The sequence below is a fragment of the Mchenga conophoros genome, linkage group LG2 (genome assembly GCF_057382185.1).
Source record: "Mchenga conophoros isolate Kocher_MC1m ecotype Shallow Benthic linkage group LG2, M_conophoros_male_GT1.1, whole genome shotgun sequence".
Classification (NCBI taxonomy): domain Eukaryota; kingdom Metazoa; phylum Chordata; class Actinopteri; order Cichliformes; family Cichlidae; genus Mchenga; species Mchenga conophoros.
In genome coordinates this window covers 4,409,508-4,431,270 of record NC_140527.1, presented here as the reverse complement: position 1 = coordinate 4,431,270, position 21,763 = coordinate 4,409,508, and the positions used below count along the sequence as shown (strand labels likewise).

At 41.9% G+C, this 21,763-nt stretch overlaps 2 protein-coding genes across 2 annotated transcripts; both read right to left on the bottom strand.

Annotated features, from left to right (window-relative positions):
• Positions 1 to 1,600: 1,600 nt before the first annotated feature.
• Positions 1,601 to 17,230, bottom strand: klhl3 (kelch-like family member 3). The gene is made up of 15 exons (XM_085283818.1): positions 17,112 to 17,230; positions 15,297 to 15,431; positions 14,312 to 14,418; positions 14,103 to 14,224; positions 10,913 to 11,075; positions 10,596 to 10,705; positions 8,362 to 8,478; positions 7,411 to 7,560; positions 7,199 to 7,316; positions 5,872 to 6,069; positions 5,215 to 5,316; positions 4,983 to 5,111; positions 4,459 to 4,599; positions 3,876 to 4,019; positions 1,601 to 3,758 (listed from the first exon to the last, which is right to left on the bottom strand). The coding sequence occupies exons 1-15, from the start codon at positions 17,159 to 17,161 to the stop codon at positions 3,730 to 3,732; spliced, it is 1,815 nt and encodes a 604-aa protein (XP_085139944.1). The 5' UTR covers positions 17,162 to 17,230; the 3' UTR covers positions 1,601 to 3,729.
• A 2,489-nt stretch (positions 17,231 to 19,719) lies between these two features.
• On the bottom strand, positions 19,720 to 21,296 carry LOC146581559 (heterogeneous nuclear ribonucleoprotein A0-like). The gene has a single exon (XM_085283844.1). It carries the CDS (start codon positions 21,229 to 21,231, stop codon positions 20,359 to 20,361), a length of 873 nt encoding a protein of 290 aa, XP_085139970.1. The 5' UTR covers positions 21,232 to 21,296; the 3' UTR covers positions 19,720 to 20,358.
• Positions 21,297 to 21,763: the final 467 nt, after the last annotated feature.

Sequence of the window (21,763 nt, the reverse complement as noted above, 5' to 3'; positions counted from 1 at the left end):
TTTATATGCTGCTTTGTCAAGAGGAAGATGGCATCATGCAAAGAGCACAAAGAGATGTAATGATGGAGACATAGAGAAGGCCAGAAGGAGCTGCACAGTCTTTGTGGATTAGACAAAATCATATAATATTCAATTCAATAAAACTTTATTGATCCTGAAGGTTGACCCCGAAGGAAAGGAAGGAGGGTATCTGCATGAAGTGATGGTGCTTTTTACTTTAGTGCGAACAACTCATGAATTTCAAAGCTGTTCTAACAGTCCAACACTGGTCTCTCAATCTCCCGTTGGAGAGCCGTGAGCTTTCTATGATGTTATCCAAACTTACGTTCTGTGATGTTGTCGTTCTTTTTGCTCAAAGAGCAGGTTCTGAGAACTCACGACCGCAGTGCACTTCCCCAAGATGTGATTGAATTTGCGCTCAAAGGTGTTGTTCGAGCTAGCCCCTCCAGATGTAATCCAGTTTTTCACTCAGAGGTCTTGTTCTGAGTGTTCACGGCAGCCGTGCGTTCTCCAAGATCTTCTCCGTGCTGCACTCAATGAGCCCATTTTGAGAAACTCACGCCTCGTCCCATCATTTCAATCCCAGCGGGCAGCCTTGTGGGGGTTTGAACAGCCGGTTCCGCTTCCTTAATTCCTTAATAAGTCAGGGCCAAGCCAGCTCCGATCCGCCAGAACCCTGTTACCATGGTTCCGAATAGGTAGATATCTTCAGCAGTCAGGCTCACCCGAGCCCAGACTTCTCGTTGAGAAGGGGTGTCAATTGCATTCAGAGACCAGTTGATCAAATCCATAATTCTCTTTTAGGTTTTAGAGAACAGACTGTGAGAGACTGTTCAGAGAAAAGTAATACAAAAAACACGAGACTAGACAAGGACATAAGAGGCAAAGCAGGGAAGCTAAGGGAGAGGAGGAGAGGAGAAAAGTGCGACCGCCTTCGTCAAGAGCAAGAGCAGACAGGTAATAGGTTGCAAATAGAGGATCTTAGAAAGCCCGGAGTGGCAGAGAATATGAGAGTGTGGTGCAGGAGATTTAAGAAGACAATGAGATAGTGGCGAGTAGTGACAGACGGGTTCAAGGTTGGGGTGGGATCATGGAATCTCCCTGGCCTATGAGTTTTGCAGATGGCAACTGCAACCTGTTGTGAGAGTAGAGAGCCTGGAGAGCTGGGGGGAGCCAGCAGAAGAAGGTTGAGCGATTTGGAGACAAACTTAGTGATGCAAGGCTGGAATGTTTGGACACGTGCAGAGGTGGGAAAGTGGATATATTGGACTAAGGATGTTAAACATGGAGCTGCCAGGAAGGAGGAAGTTCTCCGAAAAGATTCTGTTAGTGAAGGAGGTGTGCAGAGGGTTGGTGTGACAGACAGGACACCATCAACTGTGGCAATAAATGTTATGCATTTGGGCTGATTAGAAACCACCACTGTGCACTTGCTCACTCAATACCAGCTGCTTACTACTTTTCCATAGAAGGCAAAGTCCACTTCATACAAAACATCCTTAAATTTCCACACAGAGTCAGTTTTAAGCTCCTCTTGCACATTAGCTCAGCTTCATTTCATGAACACATTGAACAGTTAACAAACTCACAACAGCAGCCGTTTCAGTCACAACATCCACAGTTTATATTAAAAAATATAACATCTGCTGTAAGAACATCATTATAACCTGAAGCTTCGATAAAAATCGCCATAATCATGACCAAATGGGTTTAATTTGCCATCTACATGAAACTGCATATTGTTATCATAGCTTTGTTTTTTTAGAAAAAAAAAAATCCCAATGCTTCTGGTAGAGCAATGTGAACGTCCGCTAATAAACACTTAGATTTGCTCGAGACAGATGCAAGTGTGAGTAGGTTTTATTTTTTAGGTGAAGAAAAGATCTAAGAAAGCAAAAATACTTGGTGATGCGTTCAAGTGCTGATGGGAGGCTCTGAAATCACCTCTTATTGCTGCCAAGTGCATGTCTCTAAAGTTTCACCCATTTTAGTTAAGTGTCTAAAACTCGGCGTGCGATCTGTGCTTTAAGTAGTGCCCTGAAAAATAAGAAGAAATTTACACACATTTCACCTAATCAGCGTTGAGGATCTATAACATAGGAAGTGGTGAATGCTTTCAAACACAGCAGAGGACATGAAGGAATAAAGAGCCTCTAACCTCACTGAGTGACATGGACTCCTAAATGCACCACGTGGCTCGAGCCACTTGCGATACTACACAGTGTAGAAGTGTTAAAGGCTGTCCTGATGCTCTAGCTCTTCAGATCACTACCCCAAACTGGAATAGTCACAGTGATCCATTCATATATCTCGAGCAAATTCAAGTCACTCCAAGTCTGAAATTTTAAGAACTATGTAGTATTTATAGTTCTCTGTGAGACTGCTTTGAAAGGTTAACCATTATGTCATGATTTTAGGGAAATCAAAAACAGAAATTACAAAAGTCGACGTTACATAAAACTTTTTTTTTTTATAAAACTCTCTTCAGATCAAAAGCCATGGCACCAGTCAGTCATCTACATCTAAAAGACACCCACCATCATCCAGACGGGGGCACAAAGTGACATTATGATGCTAAGACTTGGATGCGGATGAATGCTGTGTGATAAAAGTCAACCAAATAATAATAATAATAATAATAATAATAATAATAAATAAAATGTTAAATCTGCATGTTTTACACATTACAGCTGAATTACTACAGTGCATTTTTGACACGATCGATTCTTAATTTACTTAAGCGGTAAAAACATCTCCAGCATTTTTTTGATTACGATTCAAACTGGCATACAGTTGTTGTTGTTTTTTTACAATTATTGGCCTTTAAGAAGTGAATGTAAAAGCTCCTGTGAGTGCGATCAGAAACAGCTGAGCGATCAAGTTCGTTGGTCAGTCAGAGAGAGGTCGGTCGGTGTGTCCGCTCCGCCGCTCTGCGTCAGTCAGTGCAAGTGATCAGTGCTTCAGTAGTGTGTCGACAACAGCAAAGTCCCATCAACCGGCCTAGGTCAGAGCCCCTAAAAATATTAAATATCACTCTTAATTTGCATATTTTATACATTCTTTACACTAACTGTGCAGCTCTCCGGGTCCAGGATTCTTGGAGGCGAACCAGCTCAACTCCTCAGAATAAAGTTGAGCAGAGTTGCTGGGTGAGTCCTATAATTTAAAAAAGGAAGAAGAAGAAAGGTCTCAACTGCTCACCCAGATTACAATAATCTTGTGAATGATGTTCCTGCAGCAGCCAATCACAGGCCAGCATTGGAGCGTCGAGATTATCGCCTCAACGATGTTGTGAGCAGTCTGAAACCTTCGTGCAGTCCATCGAGTCAAGTTGTTTCTTTTTTCCTTCCTCAGCTGATGTTTCAAAGCTTTAATTCTCCAGGAAATTCTCCAAAAAAGAAAACCGTACGTCTCCATTTGGTCCACTAGGATCACTTCCTTCCTTTGAGTCTTATTACAGCTGCTGGTTGTGTGCTTAGCATTTGAAAAAGCCCACTCTCCTGTGGCTGCTGCTTCTTATCCAGTGCAACACTGCCCTCAAACAGGATCTGACACAGCTTGAATTGAAATGACAAGAAAAACAAAACAGATGTACCCCCCTAAAAAAAAATATATATAATAATAAAATCATTTCCGATCACGTTAGCTGAAGACTGAGGGCGTCTCGTGTTTGTTCCGCTTTCCCGATTGCTTGCTGAGCTTCAGTTCGCTGATGCGGAGCAGATGCCGTCATAACAGCTTGTCAATCACTGCGACTCCTGAAACAACGAGACGACCAATCAGAGAAAGCAGATTTGCAAACAGGTAATACGTGTTCAGCCCGTCACGTTCATTTCTCCCGGTACTGTAGAAATACTGCCTGCAAGGAGACCTACCAGCATAACTTCGTCCATTGCTCATGTTGGTGGGAATGAGGCTCCACTTGTCTGTGGCTGGGTTGTAAAACTCTACAGAGGACAGATTGCAGGACCCGTCATCTCCACCGATCACATACAGCAGCCCGTTAATGGCACAAACACCTGGGGGGGAGCAATGTAACATGTTTATTTTAAAGATCAGCACAGGAAATTTGTCCCATTTATCATTAAATGACCCAATTTACAAAATAATCAGCGTACACCACGTTTACGTATGTTTTATTAGCAATACAGGAGAATAAAGGTTTTTAGTCATCTCTTACAGATCGAATATCTTTAAAGCACAGGCCAGTAGAGTACATGAACATCTTAAAGCCAATCTGAACATCATGCAAGAAAATATTGTAAATATTTGTACATGTAAATCTAACAAATGGCTCTCTTACCCATAAACGGCAGCTGAATAGTTATTTATTAGTAACAATTTAAATAACTCAAGGACCAAAAAGAAAGGCAGTCATCAGCTTTTCAGAGGGAGAAATAAAGCTTTAGCCAGAGCGTACGATGAATAGATCGATAGATGCTGTGACCGCAGTCTGACCTGCGTTTCGTCGACACATGTTCATGTCGCAGACCAGCCTCCAGGTGTTGGTCTGTGGGTCGTACACCTCCACACTCTTTCTCACCAGAGGACCGTCATGGCCTCCTGCTGCATACAGCTGACCACCCAACACACCCACACCTGGACAGAAATGTTTTTTAAATAAATATCAGGAGACTGAAATCCTCCAAAACCCCAAATATAGTGCAAATTCACCACAAATGAAGAGCTTTAACAAAACAAGTTCTGATTTTGTTCAGATTGTTTTTACAAAGCAGTTAGCGTCCACCAGGGGGTGCTGTTTCTACCAGTTAAATGGTTAGAAAAAGGCCAATTCACCATCATAGAGCGGGATGATTAGATGCTTCTAATACTGATATTACACAACACATTATGATCAGAGCATGTGAGCATTCGCTTGGATCCCCCTGATGGAAATTTCTATTTTTCCTGAATACTAAGGGTTGAGCTGTGATGCTGCTCCCTGTGTGGATGTACAGTAGGCAGGATACAGTGTGTGGTACCTGCTCCACTTCGCCGTGTGCCCATCTCAGCTACATAGCACCACTGATTAGAGACTGGGTCATATTCTTCCACTGTACTGAGACACTGGCGTGATGCACCATCATAACCCCCTACTGCGTACAGTTTACCTACAGATAAACACAAACCGGTTAAAAACAGCATATACATATTTAAAGCTTGGATTTTCATTCTGATGGCATAAAAGGTAGCTGACACACAAGTCACTCTTACCATCAACCACCCCTACACCCACGCTGCTGCGTCTGGTGTTCATGGAGGCGACGTACGTCCACTCGTTGGTTTTATAGTTGTAAACCTCGACTGTTGACAAACCTGAGACACAGATGCAAAGAAAGAAGGGAGAGATGTAGAAATGGGAAAGACTGGAAGCGAAGGTCTGCGGTAAAGGGTTACCGAGTGCGTTATCACATCAGTCTGTGAGCCTTCTACACCCAGCTGGTAGATGTGTTGTGAGAAGAAAATAGATCTCCTGCCTCCTGTGTTTTAATGGGGTTTAATAGAGCATAAGAGCGCTGTGCCACTACAAGCAAATGTATCAAATGAGGAGAACAGTCAGATGATGATACCAAGGAAAAACAACTTTTTTTCTAAAGGGAAAATATTTTTCTTCACTTGCATAGAAATTTACCTTAATTTCCTTCAGTATAAACAGTTCATAATCAGTATTTTTATATTAATTGAAGGCAGTGCAATGAGATCCCTGTGAGCAGCAACTGGATGTGTGATAGTTCTCAAACTGCAATAATGTGACAAATGTATCTATTCCGACTGAAATTTACTAAACTTAAAAATGTGTTTATTTGAGTTACCAACAGGCACATTATGCATAAACCCACTGCTATTAATAGCTACATGCATTATGTGTACCTATGCTTCCATTAAAGCCTCCCACAGCATACAGTAAATCGCCCAGCACAGCGGCTCCCAGCGTGCTGCGTCTCTCCTGCATGCTCGACACCGCACTCCACTGGTCTCTTGTGCCGTCGTACACGTCCACCGTACGCTCCCGCAGCGAACTGTTGAAACCTCCAACCGCAAACACTCGGCCCGCCATGGAAACCACACCTGGGAAACAAGACAAAGAATTTGGGGATGAGATCATAGCTTGTTAAATTTAAACGCAGGTTTCCAAAAGTCATTGCTTCTATGAGGAAACCACAAGAATGTTTAGAAACCAACATGTCAGAAATGCACAAAGTCTGTCTTGAATCCTTGTATCTTTAACAGTCTTTGTTACACCCTTGCTGAACCTCCTTCATAGGACTCTACTAGACCACAGCTGGTCTGCTGCATTGTTCTACTGATTGTTTCTCCTTTTTTCAGTGCTTTTGGAGTAGGGCTGTGCGATATGACCAAAATCTCATATCCTGATATAACCCCGCTTTATTGTGAAAGTTTATGTGGAACATAAACAAGCAGACACGCGAAGGTGTTACCGTCATTGTTGCTAACCACAACGCATAAAAACAGGCGCTTGTAGTGTGGTTATATTAAATATAAGAGAAAGAGAGAACTTTAAGAAATTAATACAGCCACTACAGTGACCATCAAAATGATGAAAAATATCGCCGTGAACAGTTTATTTTGCGACATCACGAAACAAACGATAGCGTAAAATGAAACGACAGATGTTTTTATATCGTCATATCGAACAGCCCTATTTTGGAGTGCAGGAACCAAAACCATAATAAGTTTACAGAACTTTTTGGGGCCGTTTTATCTGCTACTACAGAGTCAGTAGTTTTGGTCCATACATATGTAGGCTTGAGTAATCTGGATAAAGCAAAACTAGTACAGGTATACATGTATATAGATTAGTCATTGAACATAAATGCAGCACAAGCCACCAGCATTGCAAAAATATACATGTAAACCTTAAAAAGTGGATAAATAAGGAAATATTAACGCACCGTAAATTGATCCTATATAATATACATTTTAACCTGGTATATAAGACCATATATTCCTGTCAACATAGTACAGGGCATCCAACACACTGCAAACAAATGTAGAAATAAGAGGTGAGAAATAAGGTTTGGGCGGTACACAATTCCCTGGGAACAGTGCAGACAGTCCCCAAAACTGATTGAAATGCAGCCATTATTTCTATTTTTCCATCAGAAGTGCATTTGCAGCAGTGTTATCCAACCCGCTGTTTTCAGATGTCACTAGACACACCAAGTAATGAACTAACCTGCCCGGCAGCGTCTAGAGGGCAGATCGGCCACTTGGTACCAACGATCTTCCTGGAAGTCGTAACACTCCACGCTGCGGATGGCTTTGGGAGCCTGACCACCCACTACAATCATCACCTGCACGTCCACACAGACCCACAGTAAGAAAATACAAGCGCACACGTGTATTTTATGTTAAAAACCTTCAGCTTTGGCACATTTCTGCGTGTACCTTTGGGATGCTGATCGGAGTTCGTGGTCGCGTCCTATCAGTCTTTATGAGGTGACGCTGGTCAGCAGGCAACAGGTGATACTTCATTGCTTCTATGAGGAAATCTTTACAAGTGTTGTTGTTCTTTATCAAAGCTTCTTCCTCTACAATCTGAAACAAGGATCAGATTTCATTCAAGATGAAGACACAGTAGATTTCTGTTGAGTACTCAGCCTTTCAGTCTCTGGAGGCATTTCTAAATGTAATAACTCCTTTCATCAAGTCCCTCTGTTGTTGCAATACCTGTTTAAAATGTGGCAACAGTGGCAGAGACATGAACACTACAGGTGGGAGGCGAGAGAAAAAAAAAAAAATTACGTGGGAAACCGGTTTCTTGTGTGTGACTTGAGCAAAAAAAAAAATCAGTGCTGCTGAAAGATTTGCATGTAGGCACACTAATTGTAGCAGCTGGCCCACAAACACGATGACTAATGTACTGCACAAAGACGAACAGTGATTTATTTCAGCATCAACTCTTCTTAACATACTGTGATGAAAACCATTTGTAGCTGTGGGAGTGACTTTGTTATCCAACCTAAAGGCCAGAAACTAGTCTAACATCTTAGTAGAGCAGCAATTCCCAACTGGGACGAGCTGAATTTATTGTATATCACATTAACAGTGGGGCTCTCAAATGTAAAGCGGATTGAGAAACTAAACAAGCAAATCATTAACAATCAAATCAAGGACAACATAATGAAGGAAATGCTTGATACACTGGTGTGATGGTCAAAGTTGTGGGTTGGCCAGAGGAGATTTTTAGCTCACATAATGAGCGATAGCAGTCTTAGGTTTGAAAAAGCTCTTTTGAATATTCAATTATATCTGATGGCACGGCTGACTGAAAGCCATGATTAACCCCCGTCCCCTGTTGGTCAAAGACCGATAATGTTTAAACAGAATTCGTTTTACCTGTACCAGGTAATCTCTGGAAAGCAGTGGAAGTCTCACATGCTCCATTAGTTTGGGCATGTATTCCAGACGAGCTGGTTTATCATGTTTGATCCACGATATCATTGCCTCGAACACCTAAGAACAAGGAAAAATATGAAGGATATGGAGAAACTGCTCCGAGGTAGAAGCGACCACAGCAGTTTATTACATAGACTCTCAGTTACTTTGTTTGGCCCCACTTTGTATTTACAGGTGCTTATCTACATCAGTACTCCACATTTTCAGGGGTGTGTGAAAGTTTGAAAACTTTTGGGATCAAAAATTTTAAAACTGGGAACAAAACCTGTTGACACAAGCCCAATTTTATCCCATCCCCTTGAAGTTAAGAGGGCGTGACAGATTTTTCTTGGAAGCTGCTGGATGTTAGAAATGTGCAGGCTGAGACTGAAACAGTGAGACTACCAGTGTATAAATACACGACACCTCATAATCCCAACGACTTTCCTGTTTTGTAGATGCCGTGAAGTTTCAAGACTGATCGCTCCAGGGAGCAATCGACAGAACAGAGGCTGCAGACACTAGTTTCATGCCACACCACATTCATATTCATTGTGCCACTTCAGTCCCATTTATCTCTTGATTGCCTGTAGGGTAGCTCCACAAGAGCAAAGGGGGGGCTGCGTGCCCCTCACATTGTGCACAAAGGACTCCAGCGATGGTAGCATAAAAAGACTCACCCAACTCAAGGGATGCACCAGTTTTTCTCTAAACATAACAAACAACCTAGCAAAAAAAACTGTTTTAAATCGCATCTTTACACAATTCATTACTAGAAAGCCTGTCAGAAATGCAAACACAATTTGTTCCCATTTCTTTAGCTGAATCTTTGAAAGAAAAAAAAACACCAAAGATAACAGTTTGACGTGCATAGAAATCGTGTTTTTCCACCAGTAGGGCAAATACCAAAGTGCTATTAGGTGGAAACCTAACTTATTGTGGCAGTATGCACTTCCAAGATTAGAGGAAACTAGTCAAATAGCAGAAATGGGCAACTGGGAGCTAAAAACTACCAGCAAATAAATCACTATCTGAAAGTTACGTCCTTAACAAATGAGACAAAATCCAGCAAAAACCCAACTGGCCCTTTTGTTGAGCCAGTTGTTTGTTAAAGCCTCGTCAGAAATGGTGTGAGGGGAAGGGTGGCTGTTAAGAAGCCATTCTCATGGAAGAGAAGTGGACTGAAAACCAGTGGCAGCGGTTTTGATGAAGTGATGAATCCAAATTTAAATTTGGACTGGATTAACCAGAGCCCAAACCTCAACATTACTGAAGCAGTGCGGGATCATCTTGACACAACAGAACAAAAAGGCAGCCACCAACATCCAAAGCCTGGAGAACTACTCCTGAAGACAACTCAGACAAGCTTTCTAGTAATTTCTTTAAGAGTCCGGCTGTTTAAGAATAAAGGTGATCATAGCAAATACAGACTGTCAAGCTCCTTTGTGTTTATACCAGTTCTGTTTTTGCCTTATATGCTGTATTTTTATATAGGATTGCACATTTCAATCCATCACTGCACCCATTTTCAATTTTCCTTGCAAAATATAAAGAAATAACGGCTGATGCAAGACTTTTGCACAATGTAAAGCAATAAAAACTGCAATTTGGGTTCTTCTCCTCTCAACTAAGAGGTTAATAGAGGGGGAACCCTGTTTCAATGATGCATGAACACTCACATGATGGAAGAACAAAGTCAAATTGAGACAATACACAAAAATGACCTCAAGAAGTTAATCCACTCACTTCATTTAATCCACTCACAAAACAGCTGCAGCAGGTAAATCAGAGCTAAATGACTGTGTCTGCTGATGCAGTTTGTTTGGCGCTTCATGGTTAGCGTGACAGCGTCCAACTCCCCGTGTTTATGTTTGAATCAACCTTTGCTGTCAGTGCTCTGACAGCAGCATGTCACACAGCTGCTACATCAAACTCTTGCTGTTTGACAGGTTAACTGCAGACAGATGCGCCATCCCCAGGAATATACGTCTGCTGTCAGATTCAGCCCATCATACACAGCAAGTGTGGGATGACTCTTTTTTACTGTCCCTTTTTCTGAAGTCTGCTTTACTTCAGAGATTTTGTGATCACTGAAGTGAAAATCTGTTATGGATTTCATTTTCACTCAAGCATCTTTAAAAAAAAAAAAAAAAAAAAAAAGAATAAAAATCTCTATCTTTATGGTGACGCCTGACCTTTTCCTCTGTTGACACGGTGAGTTTGTCGCTGGAGATGAGGCTGCACACCTGCTGCAGAGAAAGGCTCAGAAACTCCTCGCCCTGCACCACATCAGTAAAATGCTGCTCTGAGAGACACAAACATCCACAGCACACATTAAACACTGTCCCAGCAAGCGAAGCTTAAATGAAAACATGTTCGTTGTCTTTGCTGTCCAAGACACCTAATGTATTCCCTAGACTCGTGTCAGATTTTAAACACCTCATAAATCAGCCAACTCACAAAGTGACAGATTATGTGGCGCGAATAGAGAAAGAAAAAACAAAAATCTTACCAGCGTAAGCATGAGCCTGGTTGAGAAGCTGTGTGCATGTATGCAGGTCAGCAAAGGCTCTGATGCCCAAGCAGTTGGTGGGATGAAGCTGAGATTGCAGGAATTCGCAACAAACCTGACGCACATCCATCAGCTGGAGGAGGCTGGCTGCAGGCAGCAGTACCTAATATTTGTTTTTTTTAAAAAGTCACAAAAAGTTGAGTTAGCAGTTTACCTCCACAGCCATTCCCTGTGTACACAACTCAAGACTTCATCAGCACAGCAGGTCTGTTATTCAGTGAGCTAATCAAACAAACTCAAACGCATCATTCAGGTTAGGAAGCAAACTGACACCCGGTAAGTTTATCAGTAGGATTAACTTTAAGGATCGGACAGAACTGAAGAAGCTTCTCGGATGAGAGGTGAATCGTCTTCAAGCAACTTTAAAAAAGTCCAGACGCTTTTCTTTGCAAGCTCCTTAAAGTAGAGAAACTCACATTTGGTTTTGATCTCTACTTTGAATGAGGAGCTACTAAACCACTTCCTGCAAGACTTTCAACTTGGTGCAAGAGCCTCTAAAACGAAAGGTCACAAACATGTCAGCTATGCTTGCCACTTAGAGTTTATAAACACAAACATCATGGATTTAACAATTTTCTGCAATTCTTCATCCCTCTATTTTCTTTACCAGCAATGAAAAATAAATAAATCCAGCCCGGGACCATAATCAGCCAATAGCCATAGTCCTTGGTCCTGACCAGAGTCGACCTCATATATGATCACAAGCCAGTCCGATTCATGCATGCACAACACATACACGCTGACAGCCACGCGCCAACATGAAAGCTTCTCACTGGGCGTGAATACACAACACCGCATGGCGACGACCCCAAAAACACTTGAAACAACAAACCTAATCAGACACTTAAAATCACCTTCATCTCGCTGAACACTGACATCAACTGAGGCTAACAAAGGCTAAAGCTATCCAGAGCTCAGAGCCAGGACTAAGACGGCAGCCTCGGTACGAGCAAAGGCTCAAAGCAGAGACAAGTGAAAAAGAAAAAGAGCTTGATGTCTGCTGAAGTTAGGAACACTGGAAACATTATTCAAGTACCTGAAATTGATTTTGTTATATAAACCTGTTGAACCTGCTTCTGTTTGGTAGGTAAAAGTGGGTGTGCAGCAACTCATTTTCAGTTACGTGTACCTCTTTCCACTAAAGAAGATCCTGCAACTTACTGCAATTAGGGAGAAAAGCTTAGCCTTCACTGTAAATCTGCCTTTTTTTTTGTTGTGTTAAAAACAAAGCAAGTCCTTATCCTTTACAGCAGAGCGCTTTCACCCCTCCTTGGCACGCCAAACTGAGTCCCTGTTTATCGCAGCTCAAATAAAGGTAACTAGAAAAGAGCTTTTTATCAACACGATATAAATAAAGTCCTAAATAAAGAGTTATCTGAAAAATCTGGCTCCAGTCCGCCTTCTGCAGCTTTTGTTTGTATTGTGATTTTATTGTTAGAACACTAGATATTATGCTAAACTCATCACTGTGACATAAAGATAGACGAAAAAGAAAAAAGATTAATAAGACCAAATAAGAGTTTGCACACATTCAACTGGCAACACTTACTGCTCGATCAGTACTGACCTTGGCCACTTGAAACTATTTTCTAGACCAGCCCTCATTTTTTTGGCTACGGGTGCCGCTTTTTGTCCATTTCAACATTTGTGACAAGCATCTAGGGAACTGCCGAGAAACTGATGCTAACAAAGCTACTCATTAGTTTAAGTAGGTCAGTGTCTGCCTGCCTCAACACCTCGCTGTTTCTTCAGACACACACACTCATCCACTGAATGAGTATTGTCACTGTGTCCTCTGTTTCCTGTACACAGCTGCCCCGAAGCCTTGCATCTTCTAAAACACAGCATCAGGCCCAGTGAAACTCTGTTTACAGCAGCTGTGACACACCAAAACACACACGGCTGCAAGCAAAACAAAAACACTTTTAGTACAGAGAAACCCTGACTTTCAAGAAAAGAAAAGAGTCCAAATCCAACTTTTGACAGATTTTTTTTTTGTCAACACAAACACACACACACACACACACACACACACACACACACACACACACACACACACACACACACACACACACACACACACACACACACACACACACACACACACACACACACACACACACACACACACACACACACACAAAAAAACTGAGAGCCAATCAGCGAGGCACGCTGCTAACAGTTGGAGGATTTCCTGCCTTGTCCATGCACACTTCCTGCACTAATAATCAGAGGAAGTATCTTGCCTGCAGCTGGATCAAGCTGAGCTGTGAGAGAAGTAATGCAGCTACCACAGGTTAATGCCACCGAGCTAACCAAAGCCTCAGCGCTGTGCTTTCACAGCAGAAAACCCCACAGAAAGCTCTGTGTTTGTCCTCTGTAGTAAACATCTGCTCCTCAAACACGGCCAATCGGACCATCCTGATAAAAGGGAAAGACTTAAAATGACGACAATCCCTTTCAGGTATTATGCAGCTGTGTCTGAAACACATTTATGATTAGAAACAAAAACAATAATATCATTAAAATGCTTTTGTGAGCAACACTTATTAAAATTAATTTAGGTCTTAAAACAGGTAAATAGAGGCACTTTCCCCAAGAAGGACAGTTCAAAATATGTGTTTAGTTTATAGTTTAGCAACAGTGTTTAAAAAAATTAAAGCTTTTATCCACCCCAAACAGGATTAATATGCAGTTATTCTTTCTTGTACTTAAACTGGTGAACAAAAACAAAGGTCAGGATAAAGAAAAGGGCAGCAAGTTACAAATTTCCTTCTTAAAACAAAGGATGTTTTGTAAGAGCCAGACTTATGCTGCGATCGTTTTGCTTGGAGCAGCAGCAGCACCACTTTGATATAATTATCTAACTTGTTAAACAAGTGTGAAAAAAGAAAGTGTGACAACATGATGTTTTAATATGCAGCTCCCCAGGCAGCTCCATGTTTACTTCTCCACTGTTAACCATTAAACAGAGGAGACGACCAGCTTACAGGGCTAGGCGTTATTAGCAAAGGTGATTATGTTATTGCTGCTAATATACAAGAGTCGTTTTAAAGCACAAGCAGTCTTCAAATGAACACACAAGCCACCATAAGAGAGCAGAAACGGGAAGGAAATCTAGGATTCTCACCTGGACGTTGTCCTCTGTGACCTCGATCTCTGCTGTGTAAATATAGTCGACCAGTTTTCTCAGAGTCTGACCGTCCACCTCTCTGATCTCCACCTGGTGAGCTTTACTCTCACTCATATCACCTGCGCACACACAGACACACACAGCTAAGCATACACACAACTGTGTGCAGCATCATACACAATGCACCAACAATAGTGTGCATGTACCTGTGAACATGGCACAGAAGTAAGGGCTACAGGACGCCAAGACCACCCTGTGAGCTGGCACTTCAACGCTCCCGGCTACCAGCTGGACGTCACACAGCATCTTTTTACTGGAGGAAGGACAAACAGACGGCGTTATGTACGAGAACCTTCAACTGACGATGTCCATAACTAGACATCTGATTTTATCGCTTGCAATTTTCAGATTCGTCATTATTTTTGTGCAGAAACACTCAATTTCCTAATGTTACACACCTACAAACACGACGTTTATTAGAAAGTAAATCTAAACAGACATGTGGCAGTAACACTATGAGATTAAGGCATTGAAACAAAGAGAATTTAACTCACTTTTCGATAAAGACTAAAAGAATTACTGACATTAGAACATAAATATGTCACAGACATACGATAAACACAAAATAGAGCAACAGATAAGCATTAATGCTTCTGGTCATTCCAGTTGCTTTGTCAATTGAGAGTTCTGGAAGGATTATTTGAGTTGCGTCAAAAATATAAGACAGAATTATTAAAATGTTTTTTGTACAAATGTGAAGTTAAATCTGCACTCAAGAGCCGAGCCAGGGAAGAGGGGCACCTTTGAAGTAAAAAAACTCTGGTATTCATCACCAGTTGATGAAATATCACAGTAAAATACATGAACCTGGGCCAGTTGTGTTGAGGTTCACATTTCACAATTAACAAGCCCACAGTCGTTTTTGTCATGCATGTGCAGAATAAAACATCCCCACCCAACAGAAGAGGTTTGCCAGTAGCTGTTCGACAGTGATTTGCAGTTGAAGTCGCTTCTTTAAAAACGCAGCAGTTCAGTTCAGGCAGAAGTCATGTACTGCTGCACTGACATTTTCAGACAAGCCAGGTGAACAAGCGAAGACTTGCATGTCCTTTCTGGCTTACAAAACTCGATACGGCCTCTTCGTTCTCAAGTTAAAACGAAACGGTAGAAACCACAATTTGAGCTACGCACCTCCTCAGGTCGTTCATCAACTGAAACGCTTTCCTCATGTGCGTCTGGTTGAAGGTGTGCATCCCTCCATTCACCGTGTCCTCTTCTGAATCGGTGGCACATGGTGGACGCGGTGAGGCCGGTGTGGCAACCAGACTGGTAAGAAATAAGAGGCGGTGTCTGGATCAGCGGATAGCGATGATGACAAAAGGCAACCACAAACCATAACAAAGCCTCCACCATCTTTTACAGATGACTGTAGACACTCACTGTTGTACATCTCCCCTCACCTCCTCTGTACATATGGATGATCTGAACCAAAAATAATTTTATACGGCTTCTTCACTCCATAAAACTTGTTGCTACAGTCCAGTTCTTATGTAATTTGGCATAGCTCAGCCTTGTCTCCTCATTTCCCTTCCTTAGGAACAGATTTTGAACAGCCACATATCCAATGAGACCATTTCTGATAAGGCTTCAGCAAACAGTGGACAGATCAACTGAAGGTTCATATGCATCTCTCAGATCCTGTGTCACGTCTTTGTGTAGATACAACACTGGCTCATCCTTGAGTTAGGTGCCTTTTTATCCTTGAATGGTTAACTGGTTAGTGTTAAGTAGAAAGTTTGGATTTCTCAAGACAATCAAAACAACAACAACAACAACAGAGTCTGGCTTCTTGGACGCAAACTACAAAAAAATGAGTATGTGTATACTCAAAGCTGATCCATTAGACTGATGGATGTCATCTTCGCGTTAATCCAAAGGTACCAAATAACCATTCAAGCATGTCTATTTAACTGAGGATACCTGCTCTATTCAAGATGATTGGAGGAAAGGTGTTCTTTGACCCTATCCTTTATTAAGGATTAAAGCTGGATACATTTTATGGTCAGTGCATCCTTTAAAAGGGTAAAAACAGCCACAATATATAGGGTTTCATTTCTTTTAACGAGCTAAGCAATTAGTGCCTATTTGCTGTGGAAGATTAACAAACATCTGCCACACAGATGGCATGTGCATATTACTGGTAACTTCTTTTACACAGGGACTGCACAGAAAAAGAAGCCCTCACACATGCTTACAAGGAAATGGGGGGAGAAAGAGCATGCAGACCCGAAGCTTCAGCCCAAACCTTAGGATATTAATTTACAAGCAAATGTGACCTGCAGCGAGCTGAAAGCACATCTGATAGTGTCGGACAGAAAAACCGCTGTTTATTTAAACAGTGCTTGGCCGTCTCCACCGTGCATGTACTGTACGATGTGCTATCTTAACTCTCAAAACAAGCCGTCTCTTCACCCACAGATAATCAAGCATTTCGAAGAATTTATGATGCTGCACTGAAAAGTCCCAGTAGCTGCCCGGTAATTCGTTTTTGTTTAACAGCTTACGGTAAGCTTGTCTTCATGCGTCCAAAAAAACCAAACCAACAGGAAGCTGTTCAATTCATTTTAAGTTTGTTGTGGGTTAAGTTAGCTAGCTCCTAGCATTGCTAACCAACATATAACCTTATGACAGCCATGGATATCAACTGAAATCGTATTCTAAGCTACTTTAAAAATAATTACAAACCAACCCACTTTCAGTCAACTATCTACAGTCTGGTTTGGTTGGCTGCCATCAGCTGAGCAGCCAGTGATGCTAGCTGACTAACGGGCGCTAACTAGTCAACACAGCTAGCCCCGAGTTCGCGTGCTGTGAGCGAGCTCTCGAGCTGTCCGTGTTGGGTTTCTGGCCACTACATCGCGTAGGTTCAAATGTCATCCAGCAGATGCAGAAGCAGCCTGAATCCCATCTTTAGAAAACATAATCCCCACCGATGAGCCAACTCACCCCAACGACACACCGTCCATCCTCCCGGAGTCAGAGAACACAGCGGGCATGAGCGCCGAGCGGCCGGCTGCACGCAGATCGTCTATTAGAAAGATGAGTAACTCCGCAAGACTGGCATACACAGATGGTTTTATATGGTGACTCACTCCCTTTATTTTTATGCACATTTTTAAAAATAGTTATACAAACTGTATTAGAACACAGTAAGCCAACCTTTGAAAGATAATAAGTAATGACAAGAATTATCAACAAGACCACAATTTCATAAGAGTTATAGGGTTCATCGTTCTTTCTTTGTATCATTCGTCTTTTGTTGTCATTTCCAGTGAAAACAGGATCAGGGATCAACATTTCCCTGAAATTACTAAATGCTCCTCCCACGATAAACTTGAATTTCTCTTATCTTAAAAACACAACTGATTTGAATTTAAATTAGCTGGATGATTATAATTCAGATATGGGGTATGCAGAACTATTTCTATAAGTTAATTGTTCCTATTTTAACAGCACAAACATGCATTTAGTTTACTTCAGCAATAACAAAAAATAACTTGAGGAACTTTCTTCTATCAGTTGAGGTTAAAATAAAAATGCTTATACACTTTTTTTTTTTTGTATTAGCACTTTTATGCACTATTTGCAAGGGATTCAGCAAATTATAAAAGTGGCTCAAAAAATAACTCTTTGGACTACAGTTAAAAAAATTACATATCAAGTTCTGCACGTAGTGTAAATAATGGTCGTCTCTATAATAAATCTTTCTAGCTCCACCCACTGTTTGACTTAGTATTTTACATTCACAGTCATCTGTCCAGTGATCGGAGCTTTATTCTGGCTTCCTGTGAGTCAGAGATTTTTCTGCTGTTGTAAAACACTGAACGGGTTGGTGTCAACAGCACTCCTCTCACAAACTCTAAAGGGAATAATTATGAGTTATACACCGGAGTCTTCTCAGTTAGCCTCATTTAATATTGCTAATCTCACTCGCTATGAATTGAAGTTGACTTAAAATCCTATTTGTAACCTGTGAAAAACAAAAAAACCTGCAACCCTGTGCCTGAAGAACTGAACTCTGTGTGACCTTTGGGGAAGCTGTACCTAGATCCCTGTAGGGTGGCTTTGAAGGGAGGTTGTCATACAGTTTACAGGGAGTAAACACTGGGAAGCATGCTGAACATAGGCACGCTCAAATACACTGGAAAAGCAAAGCTTGGCCTGATATGTTTGGCATGTGAGAGGTGCTTCACATTAATATGCATTTAGAGTCTACGCTTGTGCACAATACATGTGGTTAAATAACAAAGAGAGAAGGTGTCAGCGGCACTTTGTCTTTCTCTGCTGCTCGTGCTTAAGTCTCGACACCCCAGGGGATCATTTTTACTCCTTAGTTTTTTATTTTACATTTTCTATTAGGATCTGTTAATCTGGTTTAAATCAAGCATTATATCTAGCAAGATTATGCTCAAAATACTTTGCAAAACAAGCATTACAAATTAACGCTCAAACCTTTTGTGAAGTGTAACTTTTCATTAAATATATTAAACAGGATACAAGGCAAGGCTGCACAGAAACGTTAAAATCATAGGTTTTCCAGGCCTGTTTTCTGCATTTATTTCTGATTTCCTTCCTGGAAATGCACATTCTCATCTCCAGGCCTCTTAGGTCAGGTTTGTGATGAGTATGTGCATTTCCATGTACTAAACTGATAACAGAAGACCAGCATTCAGTTTTAAGTTCGCTCGAGGTCTCTTCCAACTCTCATTCCATTTAATCTAAAGCCAAAATGATTCAGTCAAACAATGAATGTATGCTACTAAACGTGCTTTATAAAAATCAGGCATGAAAGGAGTGATAAAATGCAGTGTACAGCTGTAACAACATCAGGTTATAACACTCAATGTTAAAAAGAAAAATACTTTCATATAAAAACACCCAGTATTTGGATATTTTCCAAACCAGAAACAGGTTCAGAGTGAGAGCTCTCACTTTATTCTTCCTTTGCCTGTGCACCTACTTTCCTCCATAAAATCTTGTAGGTCATGTAGGTGTTGCTGATGACATCCAGCCCTTACACAAGCGGATTTGGTACACACTTTAGCACCATGGCCGGTTACGTTCATCTATATCTGCCAATACCTAACACCTCTCCCCTTTGTTTGATGGACACTAAATACTGGTTGCTCCCAGGTGAAAATATTTATCAGCTGGCTGAATCTGTGAGGGTTTTAGGAGCCTGATATTGTGAAAACCTGTCATCGATGCGTTTCTGTAGATCAATATGGAGGAAAAATAAAAAGACAACTGGTAAGTCTTAAAAAAACAAAAAAAACAAAGCAGTTAATCAAAATGAGGATGCTCGTTTATTTTTTATGTTGTATAGGAATAACAAATACTGCTTTGGTGATTCACCACCTCCAAAATGGCCGATGTAGCAGAAATCCATGATTTCCAGGCAATACTACCTCCTAGTGGTCGTTTCCTGAACCCAATTTAAAGAGGAGAGTTTAAGGATTTAAAAAGGAAATAAAAATAATTGTTCCCAAACGTTCCCAAAGTGGGGGGTTTAAAAGCACTTTCTGTTGATCTGAATTAAGACTGCGAGATTAGATAGATTTTTAAAACATTAAAAACTTTAATAAAAGCAGAACATAGGGGGTGAGCTGAACACATGAATTTCAAAGGATTTTAATCTAGGCAAAACAAAAAAAGAAAACAAAAAGAAAACTGGGACGGGAAAGTGGGGCAAGAGTACAGTGAAAATAGTCCCTGACATTTCTCAAAACAATAAACAAAAGAGAGCAAAGAAAAAAGTTTTAGGGTCAAGAAGCTGAAGAAATCCAGTCCCATGCTGCCGGACACTGCCACAAACTTTACCTAAAACCCTGAGTTCATGGTGTGAAAACAGGCAAAACTGACAGATCTGCAAATCAAACAATCGATTTTTTCTCATTTGAAGCAGTGACTGACAAAAATTATACTTAAAGAATTCAACATAACAAAATACAGTTCAATAATTCACAATTCTTAGTATTAAAGTCCATAACGTGTGGAATAAGAGGACAAGAAGGGAAGTCCTGGTGGGGGGTGGATGGGATCCAGAAAGCAGGCTGTGTGGGTGATGGGCGTTGCTTCTTTTTAATTGAACTCGAAGACCACCTCTCACCCCCTACCTGGACATGTGTAGCTCGTGTGTGTAAATCAAGTCCATTTCAATTAGAAATGAATCTCTCATCGTTTGAGGGCGCCATTAGTAGCCACTGCTAAATCCACCACCCCTGTTATAAGGAGCCCCGCTCCGGTAAGAAGTATAGTTGCCCCCCTTCATCGCTCCGTAACTGGAGTGCTGCTGTCCGTAGCCGTCCCCAAAGTCCCCATTGCTGTACCCGCCACCCATCTGGCTGTCGTATTCGTCGTATCCCCCGTAGCCTCCGTAGCCATCCCCCCCGTTATAGCCCCCGCCGTAGCCGTAGCCACCCCCGTAACTACCGCCGTAGCCGCCTCCGTAACTGCCGCCGCCGCCTCCTCTTCCGCCGCCGTAACTCTGCATCCCTCTCCCTCGACCCCTTCCTCCCCGGCCGCTGGTGGACATTTCCTGCTTGGTTAGAGCCTTTTTCACCTCCACCTTGTTCCCGTTGATGGTGTGGTATTTGGTCAGGACCGCTTTGGTGGCGGAGTCGGTATCCTCGAAGAAGACAAAGCCGAAGCCTCTCTTCCTGCCGGTCTGCTTGTCGGAGATGATCTCGGCCTTCTCCACCGCGCCAAATTGCGAGAAGTACTCGGTCAGGTTCTCCTCAACGATGTGGTCTTTCACGCCGCCGACGAAGATTTTCTTGACATTGGCGAGTATGTCCGGGTTGTTGGCATCCTCTCGCGCTATGGCCCTTTTCACCTCCACGTTGTTGCCTTCGACGACATGTGGCTTAGCGGCCATTGCTGCGTCGGCCTCCTCCGGCGTGGAGTAGGTGATGAAACCGAAACAGCGGGAACGTCCAAGCTGCTGGTTCATGACCACCACGCAGTCGCTAAGGGTACCATACTGCTCGAAGTACTTGCGGAGGCCTTCATCGGTGGTCTCCACGTTCAATCCCCCAACAAAAAGCTTACAAAGTTTGGATGTCATGGTTCCTCCGGAGGATGGTGCGCAGCTCAGACCGTCCCTCTTCTTCAATGAACCGACGTAAGGGCGGGCCGTTTCACTCACGTCTTCGTAAGACGTTCCTCTCGCTGATTGGTCACCTTAAACCAAATCACCCCCTCACAATCGGCGCGCGATTGGCGTCACTGTCCTGTTCCCTTCAGGTCCCATCGGAAATCTTAATTTCCTGAAAAAGGACCGCGTAAATTTCGACCTTTGTTTTTCTTCGAATACAGTAATAAAGCTACACCCCCGATAAATTAATTTTACTTAAAACACATAAAACGTCAATCCGTGTTTTATTTTGTGTCGCACTTTAGACCCACTGGGACAAAATATATTTTTTCCAAGTGTGTACGTGAACCACGTTCAACCCTAAAATAAACGAAACTCATAAGCCTGAATTTCATGTTTTATTTTTTTAAGTGTATATTAGCTCTGCACGACTGGCTGTTTCCAGCAATTACAGCTGTGAAATGCAGTCATTTCGCTGTTAAACTATTATGATCAGAGAAAA